This window comes from Lutjanus erythropterus, chromosome 3 (assembly GCF_056507025.1).
Source record: "Lutjanus erythropterus isolate fLutEry1 chromosome 3, fLutEry1.hap2, whole genome shotgun sequence".
In the NCBI taxonomy this organism is placed as follows: Eukaryota; Metazoa; Chordata; class Actinopteri; order Lutjaniformes; family Lutjanidae; genus Lutjanus; species Lutjanus erythropterus.
The window spans coordinates 25,240,624-25,262,219 of NC_139319.1; the positions used below are offsets into that span (position 1 = coordinate 25,240,624).

A 21,596-nucleotide genomic window follows, 5' to 3' on the forward strand; every position below is an offset into this window, starting at 1 on the left:
AATCTAGAAAATGACACAAAGAGATAAATATGCAAACTCTGTATCCCTGATAAGAGAATCAGACACAATTCACTCTGCACACCACTGAAAATATCTAGCACATGCAATATAGTGCAAACACTGTATCTAAAAAGCACAATTAGAACATGCCATGCTTTTCAATTTTCATGTTTTTTTATATTTTGAAGGCCCTGAAAACAAATTTTCTGTATCTTTTCTCTGATTTTTACATTTAGCACTGGGCTCCTGCATTCACATTCTGTAAATAAAATAAAGTAAATGACAGTGGCCACTTTTTTAAGTGTCATGGTGCAAATGGACACACACACACACACACACATACACACACACACACACACACACACACACACACTCCAATTGCATTCCAATGCAAACACTGTTTTATTCCCAGGAAATATCTAAATAAATAAAAAACATCTCAAGTGGGGGAGAATCACAAAACAATACAACACTGTTAAACTATTTGTTTTAATTTAAAAATGTTGGCCAGGCTGCCTGAAATTTTTAAGTTGATTGAATTTGAAAAGACAAGTTCAGGTAATTTTGTAATGACTCGAAACAAATAAGGTTTTCTAGTCAAATAAACTTGATATTAATTTTGTTTTTCTGTTATGAATTTGGGAAAACATGTCAAGTTTCCTATGTTTCTTAAGCTATAAAGTTGGACCAACAACTATTCAGTCACACTGATGAACATTTGATTTCCTTTTACATTTTTAAGTTTTTACAGTTTTAAGAGTCGGTTCCTCATTTCATACAAAGAACTTAGATCTGCAGGTGCTCTTGTTGGAGCTCCTTTCTTCCAGCACTGGCACAAAAACAAGTGAATTTATTAAACTGCAAGTGTAAGGAGGTACTGAATTCAATATTAACCTTCATCATAGTCCACAATGTTTTTATTATTGTGACAACAAGCAACCATGACTTACACTATATCTTCAAGCAGATTAGAGACACACAGTAAATGTAAGTTATCTTCAAACTATTAAAAAGAGGGTCTCAGGAGAGTTGTAACTCTCAAACAATGCATGCTGGACGTCTGCTAATATATTGATCATGTTTCTGTAGAACATGTTTATAAAATCTTAAATGTTGTGAAAATAAATAAGAATTAAAATAAACATTAGAAATTTTAAGTTTAATAAATAAAACTACTAAAAAAAGAATATCTGATTCCACTAAATTATTTTACAGCAAACTAACTGAATCAAAATGTCTGTCATTGCACAATAATGGAATCCACACACAGATAAAGGATTGAACCTGTACCTGTGTTGCAATACTGAACATTCTTGATGTAATTTGTACTATAAAAGCTCAACTCTTGGTGCAAAATAGCAACTGAAACCACAGCCTGAAAGGTAAAGACTAGATATCAACACAGTATCAGCATCAATCCAACCTACAGAAACATGTTCGGCCTGTTTTCCGTCATTCTGCTCTGCTTGGTGTCTGTGAGCCATTCATCTGCTCTGGTCTGTGAAAAACTGGTCCACCCTTTGGATCAACTTGATCCTCATCATTTGGACGGCAGATGGGCTTTAGTTGCAGGCAGTCTCAACCACTCCCAATCCATGGATGCCCTGAGACTACGAGACAGCATCACGATGTACTTCTCCAACTCCAGCGACACTTCCAGCTTCTCTTACACTCAGATCAACCGCTTTGGTGATCAATGCCAGTACCTGCCCTACAACATCTCGTTAGAAGGCAGCACCTTCACCTTTGACGTGGGAAATCGCTTCGAGCTCACCGGGTCTTTCCTCAACACGTCCTGTCCAGACTGTCTTGTGATGCGGTGGTTTGTGAAGTCAAAGAAGAGGGTATCTGTAGACCTGTACCTGCTGAGCAGGAGGAGGGAGCTGGAGCAGGAGGAGATGGAGGAGTTCATGGCTCAGCTGAAGTGCCATCAGCTACCCACACCTGTTGTGATGAATTCTAACAAAGAGCTCTGTCCAGAACAACCCGAGAGCCAACCTACTGCAGCAGCAGGAGCTCAGACTGAAGAGATAACAGAGGAAAACAATCCATGAGGACTTTGGCACATGATACTCATAGATGATAGTCACCCACAATGGAAAAAAAATATTACAAAGCATTTTGTACACACTGAATACATTCACATGCCTTATATTACAAGGTAACAATGAGTATTTATCATATTTACAACACAGGCTTAACAAGATTCTATTTGTAGTTTGTAGTAAACAAAACTATTTTCCATGGTGGAGAACTAAATGCTTGTGTGCATTTTTTGTTAGCATAGAGAGATGTCGCCTTAAATCAACCCTTGGATCCTGCCAATACAGCATGGCATGATGGGATTTATTTTGTGACAGTGTGTATATCTGTTCTATGTCTGTGTTGCCATGTAGCAGACAAATTATGTAATGACAAATTGTTGGGGGATGAATATCATGTTTTGTTTGAAAGTAAAATTACAATCATTGTTGAGTATAGACGGAAGTACCTGCTAAAATACTTTGTTAGTCAACCATCTATATTTAAACTTTTATTATTGCTGCAGACAGATAAATCAAGGGTAGGAGGTAAATTAGGAGCCTTTTCGAGCAATGTACTGCCCCTGTTTAAATGACCTAGTTTGTGATATGGATCTCTTTTGGTTGTTTACCAATGTATTTTTGCTTTGTTTTATGTTTGTACTCCATACTACAATGTGTGGTCTAAAGTAATAAAATCTGAATCTGTATCCTCAATGTAAGGCAGCAGTTTGAATCATCTGTGATTTTTTTTTCCAAGACATGGACGTGCATTTATTTCCCATCAGAGGAAAAATAGATATTTACTGTACAAAATCATAAATTATTCTTCTCCTCTTCTTAGCACAACAGTGCCACAGCCTGTATGTCCTCCTTTGAAATTTCTTGAAAATTTTATTCTCAGGATATCAGGCTTAGCTTTACATTCACAGACAATTGACAGTTATAAACAGCTGATCAACTTTCAGTGTAGGACCTTGTTATAGGCTTTGACATTGTCAAAGCATAATGTTGCGCTTGTTTTGCACTCATGTAGGTTCAGTGTCCCCGGCAGAATGCCTGAGCTTTGAGTCTGGGGAGGAGGGAGCAGCAGGGAGACAACTCACCATATTTTGACTTTGGACTGTGGTGCCCATTTAAAATCCTTTTTGTCAGCGTTCTCCTTTAACTCACAATGGAAATGAAATTCTTATTTTTGGAAACCTTCTCAGGAATTTCAGATTAGACATGTGAGGTTCGTAAAATAGAGCGTGCACTGTGTGCTGTCTGACTGAAAAACCCTTTGAGGTAAATTTGGGAACTGTTATTTTGGTATATATCAATAAAAGTGACTTAAAAAACTTGGAAAAGAAAACAAATCTGTTCATCAGAGTACTGTAAATTACATCTTGAAAATATCCACTGAACCTTTGTTTTTATATATACCAAAAAATAGAACATACTGTAAAGAAAATGTCAACATTTTTAATAAAATCAAACTGTCTCCCAGATATAAGAGGACAAAATTAAAGCATGCAGTGATACAATCGCCCACTTATCCCTCTGGTACATTCTTCATTCACTTGCATGGTGTGATAATTAATGTGTGTTGCTCACTAATTGGATTAGTACTATATATTTTCCAATCCACAACAATGGGGTAAGCCTCGAGCACGTGTTTGCGCATGCACACGTGCTCATTCTTGTGTATGTATTAGTGAACCTTTGCTGGTGTGAGCATGGTATGCAAATGTGGGCGTGCACAAGCTGTGCGCTGAGAGTGTTAGTGTGCATATGGGAGGAGGTACAGGCAGCGCGGCTGTAGAGCTGTGAGCAGCGAGGTTCCTTTGGTGTTGATTAAACACCAGTGACCTGAAACAAGACAAGTTTTGTGTTCCCAGACATGTGTGTCTGCCATTTGGAGGCCATCTTCAAAGCATTTCATTAACAGGTATGTGCAACTGTATATTCTAGTATTCTTGATTTACTCGCCTTTTGTTGAACTTGAAATTCTTGTGCACATACATCCATTATATTCCAATCAGGTTAACAATCACTACAATAAACAACAAGCCTGCAGAGACCAGTTTTTCATGGTGTTACTTTTCCACAATAATGACTAAAGCACATCAAAGTAAGTGACTGTAAAATTTGCAAAGACTATGTCAGCAACCATTAGATATAAACAGAGCTAATTCTAATTAGGGATGAAGTTGGCTGCATTTATTTAAAATTCATCTACATTTTTGTCAAATGCCCTTAGATCTTAAAGTACCTTAGGACACCACTGACCCCAAAAAGGAGGGCGAGTTTATTTGTAAGGCCCGTCGCAGATGTATTTTTAATGATGATCATGATTTTGCTGTTCTTTTGATAAAGTGAGCCCTCTTTGTAGATAATGAGCAAAACATAGGTCTATTACGTAACAGAGATTTAATCCGCAATCTCTTGCAACCTTACCGACCCAATGAAAGAACCTCTGGTTAAAATCTGCCAGCTTTCCCTGAGCGTTGTGGAAAATAAAATAAAACATCATGCCATATAATGCCATTAGTTTGTTGAAGCAAACGTGGATGAGGGAAATATTTCATCAGGGCATGCCGGAGTTTACACTCATTGTAGTCAGACTGCATTACCGTGCTACAATATAAATGAGGGGACTGTTTCACTATTGTATCATTGCAGGATCATTGTATTAATTGATTTAAGCTTGTTTGTTTCCAGAAGGATTTTAACATAATCAGCAGGTGTGAGTGCATAAAACCATTTAAGTAGAGTAGTAGAGTGATAGATTTCTTTCCAGAGTTTAACATTTACAACAATCACCTTCTCACTGTGACAAAAAACTTCTTTAATGCTCTGTTTCACAATGAAACTTCATGTTGAGAACTCTCAATGATTGACATATTATACTAACCTTATGAAAACTGCAAGAAAGTGAGTCTGTCAACATGTGGTTTAGTATTCCATAGAATCTCAACTTTTTCTCAGCCAAGGACCTCTTATATGATTAAAAATATATTGGACACTCCCTCATGTGCCTTGGCATTATATGACATAGCCTTTTTTTTGCACTTGCATTTAACATGTTAAAAATATTTGCACCATGTTGTCACAGAGTTTCAATGTAAAGAGATAATGCATTGTACTTGTTAGTGGCTGTATGAGATGTACCAGGCTTTTGACGTAGTGTAAAGAGGGAGAAGGTCTGCACATGGATGAGGCAGGGTGCATGGATGGCACAGAACTTTCACCCAGGAGACGTGAAACCAAAACATCATTAAAAGTTTTAGGGTGCATGTCGTTACATGCATCAGGTGACTTGTGTCATGTGACTTTCATCTAGCAAGTTGCTTCCACTGACATAAATAAAGATGGAAAACATGTGACCAGTTCTTCCCACTTTACAAGAGTGAAGCCAAAATATCCCTGAATCCCTGAAACGTGCGTCACATTGCATGCATCATGTGACATTTGTACTGAGAGTGGCTTCAGTAATGTCATATGACGTACACAACACAATGTACTTATTGTAATCTTAAACATGGTCTTATCATAAACCTAACCAAGTAATTTTTGTGCCTAAACCTGCCAAAGTACAACCATTTCACAATGCTAACACATGTTAAACAGGGCTTTCTGTCAGAGTCTCTTTCAGCCACTAACAGGTACCTTGTGCACCTGTATGAGGCGTAACAAAACGCTGGCATGTGATAAGCCAGCATTGACTCACCAGTAAAACATGTTGGTTGAAAGTAAAGTCATCTTATTTCAACTGATGGGTCTTTTTATTGATGGGAAACTGGACATAATAAGTATGACAGGAAAAGTATAAAGAGCAGGAAAGTCCGGGAGGCAGTGGGGTAGATGAGTGGCTCAAACAGGCACTGGACTTTCACCCAGTACACTGAGGTTTGAGTCCTGTGTGAAACAAAAAGTATAGTTATTTAAGTTTTGGGCAACTTAAAAGAACGATAATGTTTACCTAAACCTATCCAAGTGGTATTTGTGGCTAAACCTAACCACACTGCAACTGATTTACAACATAAACTACATGTGTAATGTCATGTGAGTTATGTCACTTAATGCAGTTAAGGTCCAGTAAGCCAGTCACTGCTGGTCTTCTCCACTGAGAAAATATGTTATTTTGGAAGTAAGTGACGATCAATCTAATCTGTCGTTTAGGTATGAGCATGTGTTGGACCAGTTGGGATGAGAACAGGTTGCCTTGACTGGGGAGAGGAATATTTATGTATATACTGATAAGGAGTTCAGTTAAAACTTAATTAATTAAGTATTTTAGATGAAAAAAGTTAAATACAATATTATTCATTGAACTGTACATAAATAAATACTTTTTTATCATGATCATTTCAGTAAATGAATCTGAAAACTTATTATTATATTGTAATACTGGTACTATTACTGTTATTATTGTTCCTATGCCCCATGTTATTTGGAAAAGCATGCCTGTTATGTTTAGATAATAAAAGTATTTGTTATGGACATGCTACCTCCCACCAGACATATGTAGGTGGCTTTAAATTTCAGTTTCACTTTGTACATGTCGTTGTTGTCGTGATCGCTTGCTGGCTCTGGTGTGGACTTTAAAAGTTCGTCTGCACTGGAGTTAGACCGTTCCTCAGACTGTACAACTTCTGCAGACCTCCTCAGTAAAAGAAGATAAACGCGACATTCCTAGTCCTGAGTAGTCCTTCGTCCTGCACGACACATATCTAAGTATCCCCTGTTGGTGGTGGCTAACAATATGGACCCCCTGGCGGAGTGGATGACAGGACCCAACAGGTTCGGGTCGGGTCAGGCTTTATTTCTCACGTGTTTCATGGGCTTGGGCTGTACTAAATTCATTCATTCATTTATTTATTTGCATTTTTCTCCCCAGTGTAGTCATTTTCGAGTTCCAGTTCCCTGCATGTATTGTCCCTGTCACTGAAAACTCCTACTGTATGGTACATAGAAGGAAGCTTGTTAACAAAAATGTTGGGGTGTAATAGGGTTCGGGCTGAAATATGCTAACGAGGGTTGGGTTAGGGTTGATTGTTACCATCAGGCCTCGAAAGGTTCAACTTTTCAGGCACAATTAAAGTGATACTCTGGACTATTTGAGAACCACTAGTTTGGTACAACATAGCTGGCTCTGTAGTTTACACAAGTAATACAATAACCAAATATATGTAGTCTTGTCCAATTATTTTCTGTGTCTGGATAGCTGTAAAGGTGCAGTATGCATAAATTAAATTAATGAGTTGGAGTTTGGTCTCATCTAGACACAGAGATAACTTTGTGCCAACTACTCCATTCACCCTCCCACTCACGCCCCATGAGAAAACAGCCAGTCTGACAGCAGCCAGGGTACATTTCATAATGGGTACTGAATGAAATCACTGGTGCATTCAAAGTCCACTCTAATAAGCTGTTTGTTCATCATGCATACATGGGACAGGAAACAAGCTGTTAGATCTGAAATATGTGGGGTTTTTAAAATATTGAAATGATAACATTGTACCTTGCCTGCCACAGTGGCAGGTGGTGACAGCACACAATTTTACCAATGACAATCCAAATACAGTGATGGTATGCAGCTGGTGAGTGGTCCCCTGAACCAGCTATTGTTGATTGTAAACAGTGTCTGTCGTAGCTCGCATGACTCATTGTTCACTCACTGTTCTCATCCTAATTTCCTCACATTCGGTCACGTTGTTGTGCCATGGTACCTCCACGCTCTGCCATTATTATTACTGCTGTGTTCGCTATTCGTTCTGCCATGTCATGCTGTCAGTCTTTATTATCTCTACATACGGGAAGAAATGTATTGTAACTATTTAACTATCTATCTAACATATCTGTACCACCTGTCCCAATTAATCAGAGACTAGTCATCCCCAATGTTCTGATCTTCTAATGATCACAATTTTGGAGTCCAGCCATGTTGGCTTGGCAAGAATCAAAATGGGAGATCATCAGGCTGCTGAACAGAGGACGACAGAGTAGTTGCGTGTGCATTTATGTGTGTAGGCGAGGGGTGAGGCGGGCAATAAAACTGATACAGGGCAAGTTTGAAATAGCTAAGAGAGACAGAGTGTGTATTAAAAGAAAGAGATATTGCTGGGGTTAGACTCCCCTTTAGCCAGTGTACCCTGTGGACAATCCCTATTGTTATTTCATTATGTGTGTGTGTGTGTGTGTGTGTGTGTGTGTGTGTGTGTGTGTGTGTGTGTGGTACTGATCCATTCTCCAGCCTCTAAGCTGATTACAGAAAGGTGTGTTCAGCAGAAAACTTTATACGCTGCACAGCGGAGCAGGGTATAGTGCAAAGTTATTAACAGCCAGCCTGTCATACAACAGTAACAGGGGCACTCAGTGTCTGCCTTTAAAACGAGAGGACACAAATGCACTACACCAGGCCTATTCAATTACTCTTTGGTAGAAGGGCCTCATGGGAAAAGTCAGATTCCAAGGGGCTGGATGTTTACATTTCCTATGTCTGACCTGTAAAGTTATGAACAATGCACCTTTTTTCCCTCCACTTACTTAGTTTTTACAATTGGGAAAGAACAATTATGTACAAAAGTACAGGAAAAGCACTTTTGTATTCCTAGAGTTTTCTGTTTTAATAAACACAATGTTGCATTTAACATCTTTTTTCTTTATTTGTTGTTTGACTCCCTTAAATTCCCTCTGTTTGAAGAAGCAATATGTCAAATAAATAGGTTGATTTCCTATTAAATATACAATTGTTGATTAAATCAAGTTGTTTTCCCCTTCCCCCTCCACCCCAGACACAGAGTGCAGGAACACTGCAGGAGTGCAAGACAAGTGCAACATTATAATTTGAGAATAACAAGCGACAATGAGTCCCACACTGTAAGTTGTTTAGCTGTTTATAACTGTCAGTTGTCTGTCAATGTAAAGCTAAGCAGGTATTACTAATAAAAACACACTCCAGACTCCCTTAACATATTTCCCAGTTTAACCGTTGTAAACATCTACTCCTTCAAATTATTAATGATTTCTTATAACTCATAAACAGACATTAACACATTTTTAAAGAATGGCATTAATTTGAACTCTAATTAATGTGAAACAGTCAAACAATAACACAAATTACAGGCTCAAATAGAAATTTCAAAAGAAGACACCACACCACCGCACCACTGTTGTCAGAGAAGTGAGTATTTCATCTCAGCATGTTTCCCTAATCCATAATCATGTGTCATGGTCATTTTAAAATTTATTATGAAAAATAAATGACAGATTTATCCTTTAAACAGCCTTGTACTTTTTGAAATAATACGTGTATCTATGCTTAACAACACACATGACTGATGAATGGGCTAACTGGCCTTCTAATAAAATGAAGATCTTTTAATAAACAGTGTAAACACCCATAAACTTAGACTGTAAGCAGGTTATTTAAATAAATTCTCGATGATATCTTTTTCATATTTATAAGTGATCAAAGGGCCAGATTGAGGTTGTTAAAGAGCTCAATTTGGTCCATAGACCACCAATTCAACAGGTCTGCACTACATTTGTACAGGATTTTTTTGCTGCTCTAATCCTGTGCCAGCTACAGAATTCTTCAATAAACAAGTGGGTGACAATTTAAGAGAAAAAACAGCATAAAGTGTCATAAGGCATTGGACTACCTCAAGCCAATAAATGGGAATACAGTTAAGGACTGGCGCACATTGCAAATGCCAGAATGCCAGTGGTCTAAATATGAAAAGCAATTGTTGTTTTATTTATTTTGTATTTTTAACACATCTTTTAAAATGTGGGTTCCTTTTTGTTCACTGTGGTGTTGTAGCAAAGGTTGAATAAGGTATGCGAACAGAAATGAAAACACAGTACTTATTAGTAGCATTTCAAAACAATTCCACAGTAAATGTCACAGTAAACACAGTGTGATGATTCATTCTCTTGGTAAAACTATAGCAAGTCATTTCATCTGCGTTGAAATAATGGGATATAAAACGGGTGGCCGTGTTTGTTGCTGAACTCCGTTAATCACTCTGTTGCTCCCCTTTCCCCTCTGCGTTCCTCTGCTTTCACTCAGAGTGACTGGCTGGCTGCAGGCCGAACATCCTGGTTTTACATCAGCTGAATTGTCACCATGGAAACAAAGCCTGTGGCCTGGCAGGAACAGGGTCCCGTCAACTCATTAGACGAGTGGGTCAATGAGTCCTGGGCACAAGGTGAAGTCGGTGCAATTGAAAGTTGCAGCTCCCCTCTGCAAGACAAAAGGGCTCCCAGGGCAGAACCTGAAGAGGACATAGATGTCCTGGAGCCTGAACCTCAAGACGAAAGTCTGCCAGAGGACCAAACACTCTCAAGAACCGAAATAGCCAATGTAACCAAATTGGAAAATCAGGAATCAACAAGAATCAGTCTGTGCGCCTCCACAGAAACACAAGAGATGGTGACAGAACTGGAACAAGTTGCCCAACAGGATCCAAAGGCATCCAAAGAGTCTGCTGATGTATGTGAGGATGCTTTCCCATCTCCTCCTCCTCTACTCAGAGCTTTATCAGCAGAAGAATCCTTTGAGAAAGAGGGCTTTTTCAGCCCAGAGGGGGAGGTGGCTGAGTGGATAAGTGATGCCGAGATTATGTCAGACCCAACCGAGTACCTCATGTCTCCTGATAGCCAGAATAGTCCAGAGCCATCTGACAGAGACATAGATTCAACACATGAGGAGATGTTAGAGGATAATATAACAACAGAGGAGACTGTTATACAGCTTAACTTCTTACCAGATGGTATCGACAGCAATGAACCCAAAGATAATATGTCAGGGGCTGCAGCTGCTGGAGTAAATTCAACTCATCGTTCTCTCTCAGACAGAACCAACGATGATGTATATACTGTGAGTTCTCCACCCTTTGCTGATGAAAGTGAGGATGAAGAGGAAGTGAGCATTGATGTTATGTCTTGTCAAAAGCAATGCTATACAATAGATATCAGAAGTGAGCCTTTCCAACCCTCAGATTCTGCCAATATCTCAGTTTCCACTGAACAAACCTCAGCCCCGCCTGCAGTTCCCTCAGCTGAACAGCAGGAAGAGCTGTTGACCCAAAGCCAATGTGAACTTGCCCCCAGGGGAGAAAACCAGGAAGCTGCACAACAGGTGCTCGGCCAGGGCTCTCCACCTTTGTCGAGCGTTGCTATGGAGTTGTCCACTCGGGGCGGGGCAGCTTCTCAAGGCTCTGGTTGTGCTATAGCTGTGAGAGAAAGGCAGAGCAGGGCGGGGGTGAGGACAGAGGGAGAAAGCAAGCAAACAGGTGGAGAGAAAGAGCAGATAGAGGGTGGACTTGAAAGGAGCAAGGTGGTTGGGCAGCAACACGGTGGAGGACTGCTAAAATCTTCAAAAACAGTTCGAATACAAGAGCTTAAGACAGAAAAATACATATTTGTGTCTTCTAAACAAGTCAGGATGGAGTGTGACTCGTGTGATGACAGCCAGAGTGACAGTGGAGTTTCAGCGGATTTCTCGCCATGCAGCACTTTAGAGGGCAACACCACCGTCTCCACAGGCACTCCAGCAGCTGTACCCAAAGAGACTCCCATTGAGAGGGAGATCCGACGGGCTTTAGAGCGTGAACACAGCCTGAGAAGGTCCAGAGGGCTTCCAAATCCACCCACTTCACCAGAGTATGTTCAGATCCCGCTCAGGAAAACTGACCTCTACCAGTCTGCTAAGTCTGAGAGGTGTCAAGGCAAAGACAGGCAGTTCGCAGGCAAAAAGATGCAGCATGAGATCCACGAGGAGGTCCAGAGGGAACAGGATCTGGTGAATCTTGGAAAAGTTCCAGGTTTCTATGACAAAGGCACGGTACGCCAACTCAAAGAGAGGCAGCAGCTTTTTGAGGCCTTTCAGTCACCCAGTGACTCAACTTTGACTGTGTCAACCAGGAGTAAGGCCATGTCCTGGTCCTCTGCCAGTGACATTTCAACCCTAGAGAACCAGGAGGACCTCTCATCACAGGCATCCACCATAGGAGGCTCATATGAGGAAATGAGTCCCACAAAAAGCACAAACTCAGTGAATGGAGGAGGTTCCACTTCTCTGACTCCCCAAGGACCAGGCTTCTCTGAGGTAACAGGCTGTCAGGTCATTATCCTGGAGAATAACCTGAGTGTCCCAGCACACAAACGCTACCGCTCCAAACCAGAGGCAGAGCCCATCACTGTACTTGACTCTGGAGGCCTTGACGTCTCATCACCCAGGGCAGGAGGACATAATGGGATTATAGGGGGGGAGCAGGAACAGGAGGAGGAAGAGGCACCGAAAGAGAACCCCTTTTTCAAGCTGCGCTCCTCAGCCAATTTAGCTAAAGTGGAGCAGGACATCCGGGAAGCTCAAGAGAGAGAGAAGGAGCTTCACAAGCAGAGGATCAGTCTGTATGGGGGCACAGAGGGTTCAAAAGGAGGTGGAAGAGGAGGAGGAGGGGGAGGAGGACGGAGGCCAGCCAGCATAGAAATAAAGAGTCCTACATTGTCTTCTTCTTCACTGAATGGACTGGCTGTACCCGACTCTCCATCCAGGGCGGTAACTGGACCCCCAGCAGGTTAGTGTAGTGCTGAGTCTCAATGGTGAGAGTTGTGGACATAATTGAGTCTGCTTGCACCCACAAGCACACACAGACAGTGTGTTCGTGTGTATGCTTGCTTGTGTGTGGGTATGTGTGTGATTTTTATATCTGTGCTGAGATGATAAAACCCCCTGAAACAGCCCAGAGAGCACGTTATTTCATTTTCGCTCATGGTCAGTGGAAAACCGCAAACAGCTATCGAAACCACCATTAGTGGTTATGAGCAATAATTTTGCATCGGAGACCATAAGCTGGCTGACAAGAAAATAAAATTCTGTAACTCTACAATAAATAAAGCTTCTAGTTTGTCATATTAATTGCAAAAGTTGAGATGAGGGAAAAGTCCTGAGTCGTATCTTGACAATTTATTGTGTCAGCAAGAAAGCAGCACGATGGAAGAGTCCAATTTTCAGATGAGGTCTAAATCCAGCATTGAAAAAGTGCATATAACTTGTTTTTTATTTCTTGTGGTAATATTGAGTCAGTGTAGAGCCTAATGACAACAAGAGCAATGTGAAATACAGTGCTGCCTACACAGCCTGCTGAGAGGACAAATTATTAACCTGTATCTCTGTGTGATTTCAACTCTGCTGCAATTCTGTACTCTACAACTTGATTCTTAACCAGAGGCACTTGTACCCTGGTTAGGGTATAATACTAGAAAAAAATAATGAGCTAAAGGTGGATAAACAGGCTAATAGATAAACAGTTAAGATAGCTAATAGTATGGAAAACTGTTTAAAGGTTAAATGTTATAGATGAGTTGATATAATTAAGGTAATGAATGGCATAGGCAGATGAAAAGGCTAGTGAAAATAGCTAGCAAGTGTGGATACATTTTTAAAAATACTAGTTGGCTAAAATTATACTAATGGATTAACAGTTAAAATAGTTGGCTTAAGCTAATGAATAAACAAATAGTTAGGTAAAAGTAATATACAGTTGAAACAGTTAACTAAAGACCTGAAAGTCTAAGTATTGTTCAGTTGAACTAAGTAAAAGTAATGTATAAATTTTGAAAAAGTTGAAATAAGCCTAGTCAGCTGACAGTTTTAGATAAATGATGAAAAATCTAAAAGTCGCTGATAAATGGGTGAAATTGTCTGGTAAAAAGTATTGGATAATGGCTACAAGTGTTGTATAAATGGTGAAAATCCATCTTGGATAATCAGTTGAAGTAGAAAGCTAAAAATAAGTGTAGCATCAATGGAAACTTGAGCAAACAGACCTAAAAATTGAATTGTATGAAACAATATTAGACTCAGTGTCAAATAACATCCTGTTTAAACTCAATTCAAATGAACATATTTGGTACATGATGGATGTGCCAATGAAAGGGTATTCGAGTAGGCACTTGAGCTGAGGGCTGTGGGTGTACACCTGTCAGAAAAGGCTGGGAACCATGCTGTACACTATGTTTGTGTGTTTTGTTGGCAGGAAGGGTTGCCAGTGATTTTGTGAATATATATGAATGAAAATGTCACCCTTAACAACTGTGTGACAAACTAACTGCAGGGAGTGCCACTACAGCACCTGAATGACCATGACTCAGTGCAGGGAAATGAGCAATCATGTATTGTTTTATAGACAATGAGTCATCCAACCTTTTTCATATTCCTTCAGACCCGGTGCCTACTTTTGTTTCTGTTTCACCTTGTTCATATTCAGTCAAATACATTTCTTTCCCTTATTTCCCTCTGCATTCCTCTCATATCTCTGCTGCTTCACTATGTTCACTTTTAATTTGATTCAAAGATGCTTTATTGCTCACAGTGTGGAGCACAAACAAAATCACAGGAACATCTTTGCCTCATTGCTACCCTGCTCTTGCTCATCCTGCCATCAGCCACATTTTTTTTTTTTATTCTTTCTCTCTCTTCTTGCAGCACGTCAGTCAGTTGGCAAGTTAGGCATGTGGCCCCCGGCCCAGGCTGAAGAGGAGAAGATTAACCGTCCAGAGGTGAGTCAGCGATGCCAGTCATTCTATTGCAATGAGGCTGAGACATTGCAATTTTTATATTACTGGGGCCATATTACCCAGAATTCCTAACTTTCAGATCTTAACTGCTTGGTAACCATGGTAGTTAGGGTTAAGACCTGATTCAGGACAAAAATCCAGATTGACCATTCCCGAGTCAATGCTCCTGTCTTGGCTTGTAGGAAAAGTGTATTTCACAACCATCCCTACTTTCCTAAATCTTCACCGAATTCCACTAAATGTATATACTAATTAAAGGGATAGTTCACACAAAAATGAGAATCATAGAGTCATTATCTACTCACACTTATGCCAATTGAAGGTTGGGTTCAGATTTTTTGTCCACAAAACACGGGTGACACTGACGGGAAAACAAGGTTGCAGAATCTCCCGAACGATGGCAGTGAATGGTGACCAGTTTTCATGATGACTGAATGTAATGACTGAATTTTTATTTTTGGGTGAACTGTCCCTTTAAGCTGTCCTTATCTGTTCCACTTGTAGTAGCTAACTTAATAAAGATACTTAAAATAATATTTTATTTTCCTTGGCTAAGTAGTGTTGGCTAATAGTAACTGCAAGGAAAAGAATATGTCATTTAATTGGCTAACCGTAGTGTTATCTAACCGTAGCAAATGGTAGTGTTAGCTAACAGTAACTAACTTCAAGGAAAATTATATTTTATTTTCCTTAACAAACAGTAGTGCTAGCTAACAGTAGCTAATGATAGGGTTCGCTAATAGTAGCTAACCACCTTTATTTAATGGTAGTGTTAGTCACAGCAAGGATAATAATATTTTATTTTCCTTGGGTAACAGTAGTGTTAGCAAACAGTAGTGTTAGCTAGTTAACTAGTTAACAGTGAAAATATTTAATTTTCAGTGTTGTTAGTTAACAGTAACTAACTAGTTTAATCAGTATGATTGCACTTTTATTGCTTTTACACAGTAGATCAGAGACTGTGGGGACTGTGTCCACTATCTTAAGCCACTCGCTTTCTTCAGTCTCCCAGGTTAGCACTGTTGTTTCAATGATAAAAAAAAATCAACGGTTACAGCTGTTTAGCTCAGGGGAATGAGAAAAGTTGTGTCTGTTGCTAGATAATAGACATAACAGATGATAAGCAATGTTAGAGTGAGTATTTAGGATTTCCTAATCTGGGATAAAATAGGATTAAGTATGATAAGATTCCTAAAGTAAGTTAGTATTTGCTTCTGTACCAAAGTGGGAAAGATCAAATCTTAGACTCTTAATATCTTAACTTAAGACTTAGAATAGGACATTTCTGTAATATGGCCCCAGCTTGCAAAATTTGACCATCTGGAAAAATACCAGGCCTATTAGTGACATTTTTTAAGTATTTCTTGCTCTATAAATTCACACACCCACCCTACCTAGGCAGTACACTGGGTATAGGACATGAAAATGTAGGCAAATCACCTTCCAGAGTCTCCCTCGAATGCAGCCAAGAGGATATCAGGTTCACCAATCATAAAGCTTTAAAACTGAGAGTTCGTATATGAATTGCAATGTTGCTTGGGGGTTTCAATTAGTCTCTCAGCAGCAGAATGAATATGAACGCATGTTTAAAACTGCACTGGATTGTAAAGGGTCCAAGGAAGAAAGGCTCTTGGGAGGATGTCAGCATCTCTTTTGCACCAAATATGGGCCACAAACATCTGATAACACACTGAACACACAGTAAGGAGCTTATCTTTATAGATAAGGGAAGATGGCAAACAGCCCTGAGACAGAGAGGGAAGGAGAGACTGGAGAGTGGGGTTTTTTGTGTGTGGGTGGGAGTGTGTGTGTGTGTGTGTGTGTGTGTGTGTGTGTGTGTGTGTGTGTGTGTGTGTGTGTGTGTGTGTGTGTGTGTGTGTGTGCAGTCAATAGCAGAGACGGAGGAAAGTCAATTGAAAATCCCACTGATTTCCGTTACCTGCCTTGTGGGTCTTGCATCTCTTTGAAACTGTGGTATCTCTGATTAGAGTTGAGTGCTGCTCCTTGGCTTTAGCTCTTTAATTCAGTTTGGCATTGATATGCTGGGTTTTAGCTGCACGGTTCAGTTTGACGTTAGCATTAGTAACGTTTTGCTCCCTTTCCTCTCGCTGTCTCTTGCGTCTCTCCCTCTCTTTCTCTCTCTCTGCTGGTTGGTTTATCAGCTCTCTGCACAGACCTGCTTCCCGATTACAGTTGAGGAATAAACGGAGGATTGCAGGAGAAATTGGCCTCAGTTGTTGACTTAGTCATAATGAACATGGCCTTGGATCACAGTCGCATTAACCTCCCTCTGACTAACAGAGCTAATGATGCTCATCCAAAGAGATGTCCTCCAGAGGAAATAAATTCATCCTTCTCTTTTTATCTTTTCACTTCTTTTTTTCCGGCATGTGTTGGCTGATTGGTCTCGTCTCCTGCTCCCACACATCTGATGTTTCTACTCTTTAATTCTTTCTTTTTCTACTCCCAGTTTCACGTACAACTGTCGTTCTCCCTCCTTCTTTTACATTGCAGGCACTTGCAATCACTTACTTTGTTCCCATCTTTTCACCTAGGTCCTCCACAGTCCCCGGACTCCAAGACATAAGTCCCCTCTGGTGCAACGCTGGGAGTCAGGCCTGGTCAACGGACACAATGAGGAAGAGGACTGAGGAGCTGCTGACAGAGCAAACTGAAGGACATGTTTTAAAGAGAAAAGCAAAATAAAAAAGGAGAGCAGTGTGAGGAATGTGTGAACACACTAGAGAAGGGAGCAGTGATGAAGAATGTGAAGTGAGAAAGAGGTCAGGGATTGAGGCTACAAAGGGGGTCAGAGGAATTGGGAGCAAGCAAAAGGATTGGTGGTGGACTGAAAACCCTGAAGAATCCTTCAGCAATGAGGAGAGAAAAAGGAGGAGGAGGGCCACCTATTAGTGGATAAGCAACTGGCCTGCTTCTGCTGCTGGAAATCAGTGACACTAATGAATGTAAAAAGGCAAAAAAAAAAAAAAGAATAACACTGCACTGGAGAGAAACAAAATTGAGGAAGAATGTGATTTTCAAACATTAATGAACTTTTTTAGTACTGGAAATTTTGGAATTATTATTTTATTGTTGATGAAAATACATTGAGTGGTACAGTATCTGACAACGTGTCATCACCAGTTTTTATGCCTTTAAGATGTCTTACTCTGAGTTACTAGTTTATAACACCTGTGCAATATAATGCAATCCCGAATAACAGCCATGCAATAAATTCTATCTTTGCACAGCTCAGCCTGTTCAGTTTTTATTGACACTGTGTCAGCTAGTTTGTGGTCATTTTAGAAGCCATACTTAGTGGTGTGGTTGTATTTGACTGCAGTATATTAAAACTTATCCCTAAATTGTTTTCCATTTACATATAAGGACCATAAGGTCACAAACACCTCTCAGCATAATGGAATCCAGTGGAGCAGCAACACTTGCTACAGCCACCCGAAATAGTCAGTGTCACAAAGAGGTCAAAGTATGAAACTCCGCGGAGGCCTCCATAAACAACGCTGAGAGGAGTAGATCCAGCTGCTCAGTGTGTGATGGGTATGATGCGGTGAGCTGACAGACCATTCACCGTGAATTTGCATAATCATGACCGGACCTGTACTTTATGCGAAGAGTCGATCCAACGCAATGAAGCTGACTCAGGAAAGTCTGATCAAACTGTCAAATTAGACAGTGCTGATCAAATATGAAACAAGATTCTATTACTGCATTGCCTATTTTACCTATATACCCAAAATGTTTTCAGAAATAAATTTTAGTGAGGTGAAAGTTTGTGACCTGGCCACCATGTTGAAAAGATTTGAGCCAAAATCAAGCACCGCCTAAACTGCAGTATGTCTGTCCAATCAGCTGCAGTGTTTATACGGTAAACTTGGAGGGGAGAGTGAGGGAAGGGGACAAATCAACATGATATAACCTGCATACTTCACCGCCCACTGGCCAGAGCGTGGGGTGTTCCATTTCATCGAGATCCGTCATCGCCGGATTTGGTGTGTCTGCACCATAACACAATGTTTTAGCCCTGACATTAATGCCACATGTCCTCTAATCAGTTATCTGCTTTATGTTCTGACTTAATTTGAGAACATCACACTCTCAGTCAGTGGTCAAAGAAAAATGTGTCACCATGGATACCACTTTTAAAAGATGCTCTGCAGTAGAATTAAACAGCATAAATGCCCCAATGGACCTTTGTCTCTCTCTCTTTCTCTCTCTCTCTGTGTGTGTGTGTGTGTGTGTGTGTGTGTGTGTGTGTGTGTGTGTGTGAGATCAGCAGACCACGCTTTGTGACCTCCCAATCTCCCGTGAATAATTCATCACCTCATTCTGACTGGACGCAGCCCAGTGACATTGCCGGTACATTATTATGGCAGAGCTGCAGCAACTTAAGTGCTCAAAATTATTAATAAGCCTCATTCCTCACTTCTATTGCCACCTTGCCAGGTCTAATGGCACAGTGATGTATAGTCTATCAACATATTTGAAAATGCAATACGGCAAACAACTGCATTCCCTCAAGACCCAGGTTTGGCACTGAGGAGCAGAGTTGTAAACACACAGAATGGTTTCTGTTTTATTACCGAAGAAGACTGTCAGAGTCAAAGATCAAAGATTATTTTTGCTTTCAAATATGGCAACCCATCCACGCAGGTCATGCAAACTGTACTTTCCAAGTTATCTCTCTGTCTCTCTCTGATATCTAATCTGGCTGTTTTTTCAGAAGTGCAGTCAAACAAGTAAACCTGCACACCTGTCTATCACCTGCTCACCTCCAGACTCATTTCCATGATATTTCATTATCACTGTCTTCCAAAGTCCTGCTGGCATGACATCATTGAAGTAGCGTTGTGTGAGACAGTCAGCGTTTAGAGGATTAGCAGCTGCTCTTGTAATGCCTCTTTGTCAAGAGGACAAAAGTATGAGAAGAAGTGGAGGGGATGTGTGTGTGTGTGTGCGCGCACACCTGTGTGTGTGCATTCGTGTCGGTTTTAGATTAACTGCAATATGTGTAGTATTTGTGAGAGCATGAAATGTGTGTGTGTAGAAATGACCTCCTTCAAAATGGTGGAGTGTAACTAAGAGTTCTTATTCAAGCCCTGTAATTAAGTATAATTTTATGGTTCTTGTACATGAACCATCTCGAGTACTGCCATTTTTTTGCTTTGTCAGTAGATTTTGTTGGTAATTTGGTCATGCTTTGTTGTATTCTTTGAAACTGAAGCTCAGATTAAATGTCTCCATCATTCATGTCTCATTGAAAACCTTTATAATGTTAAAATGTATCTTAGTATGCTGAGCGGACCTGCCATGCTCTGATGAAAAGACTGTTATATTAGGAATCAACTGAAAATGTAACCAATTAACAAATTACATAGATTTTTGCAGGATATTACCAACCTAAGCATTATAATGCATTATCAGTGAATAACTGCTTCATTATTTTACTAAAATAATGCTTTAGTAAAATATTTGGTAACACTTCTTATGATGCCCATGTCTGTAATGCATTATAGACATACAGCGATATAAGCATATTATATTCATGCTATTCATGCTTTAAAACAATAATCATAACACATTATAAAGCATTATATAATGACTTATAAGGTCAATTATGATAATACTTAATGATTGCTGATCACTCACTGACATTTTTTGGCAGGGATTATAGTATAATTCTATAGTTATAATACATTATAAGCATTTTGTAATATACTATATCATGATTATAATGCATTATAAAATATTTATAATGCAAACAATACATTAGTGAAATGTAAATGTCCAACATTAACTTGTTATCATAAAAAGTTCTGTCAGAGTTCTCAAGTTCTGTCATGACCCATTAAACATGAATAATTTTTACATTTTGTGTTTTTCTTGCATACTTAAAGCAAACAGCGATCGCTTATAACCAGCTTGTAATGTATTATAACTGACTATGAGATAGTTATAATGTATGGCAACAATGGGAGTTATAATACACTATGGTCCTTGTGGGGGGGTCACTGAGTGATGAGCAGTTATGAATAATTATGATAATTGACCTGATAAGTCAAAAGTAAAATGCTTTTTGATGTGTTATGAATGTGATAAAGCATTATGAATATTTATGAGTGCTTATGGCTATAATTACATACTTTTATAAGTACAGCATAATACATTATAAGTATGTTTATAATGCATTATAGACATTGGTGTCATAGAAGGTGTTACCAGATATTTTATGCTGTATTTCTTTACTCCACTGCTATAGTTATTTATGTGCAAATTGGCTAATATTACATCTGTCTATGCAATCAGACAATTCAAGCAGTCACTATAGTGTGAGTCGGATACTACAGACTCGAGTCTCCAGTCACTATGTTTTATATGTGTGTTCTGTCAACACACAATAAAAGAGATTCAAAGATTATTCCTTTGATTTCCGCACATATGAGCCTTTTGCACATCATAATGCTCGATGTGGGTGTGTGGCTTTGATGTTGAAGAGAAGGGGGAATAAAATGTCAGAGCTGAGTCACAGAGAATCAACATAAACCTGTGACAACAAATTGTATGCAGTCTGTTTTACTATATGGAGAGGAAAAGATCTATCTAATATTCACTGCAAACACATAGCACCATCTTTACATATCTAATATTATGTTTTTTTTTATTATTGTGTCTTACTAAATATATATAAAAATATTTTTCTTAAAAAAATATTTCAGGAAAGTATCTGTTCCAAATAAGTTTGTTTGTCCTTTTTCTGGCACCACTGTCTTTAAACAAAACATCAAGCATCTGTCAGGTTAGAAATGACAACTTCTATAACTAATGGCACCTTGCGAGTGTTGTGGGAATTATGTTCTACAGTTTAATGTGAAAGTGCAGCCTTCAGTCATGCGCTGGATCCCTAAAATAGCAGTTGTTTATTGAGTTGAGTTGTTTATATCTGCAGGCAGCACAGGTCCCCTTCCTTGTAGTCCGCCATGTTGC

At 39.6% G+C, this 21,596-nt stretch overlaps 2 protein-coding genes across 2 annotated transcripts; both read left to right on the top strand.

Moving 5' to 3' along the window:
- Nucleotides 1-1,347: 1,347 nt before the first annotated feature.
- LOC146330108 (uncharacterized) lies at nt 1,348-2,261 on the top strand. Its single transcript, XM_084715583.1, has one exon. It carries the CDS (start codon nt 1,434-1,436, stop codon nt 2,052-2,054), a length of 621 nt encoding a protein of 206 aa, XP_084571709.1. The 5' UTR covers nt 1,348-1,433; the 3' UTR covers nt 2,055-2,261.
- Nucleotides 2,262-3,762: 1,501 nt separating this feature from the next.
- Nucleotides 3,763-17,849, top strand: misp3 (MISP family member 3). Its single transcript, XM_084715584.1, has 4 exons — nt 3,763-3,951; nt 10,081-12,592; nt 14,503-14,576; nt 17,150-17,849. Exons 2-4 carry the CDS (start codon nt 10,138-10,140, stop codon nt 17,243-17,245), a joined length of 2,625 nt encoding a protein of 874 aa, XP_084571710.1. The 5' UTR covers nt 3,763-3,951; nt 10,081-10,137; the 3' UTR covers nt 17,246-17,849.
- Nucleotides 17,850-21,596: the final 3,747 nt, after the last annotated feature.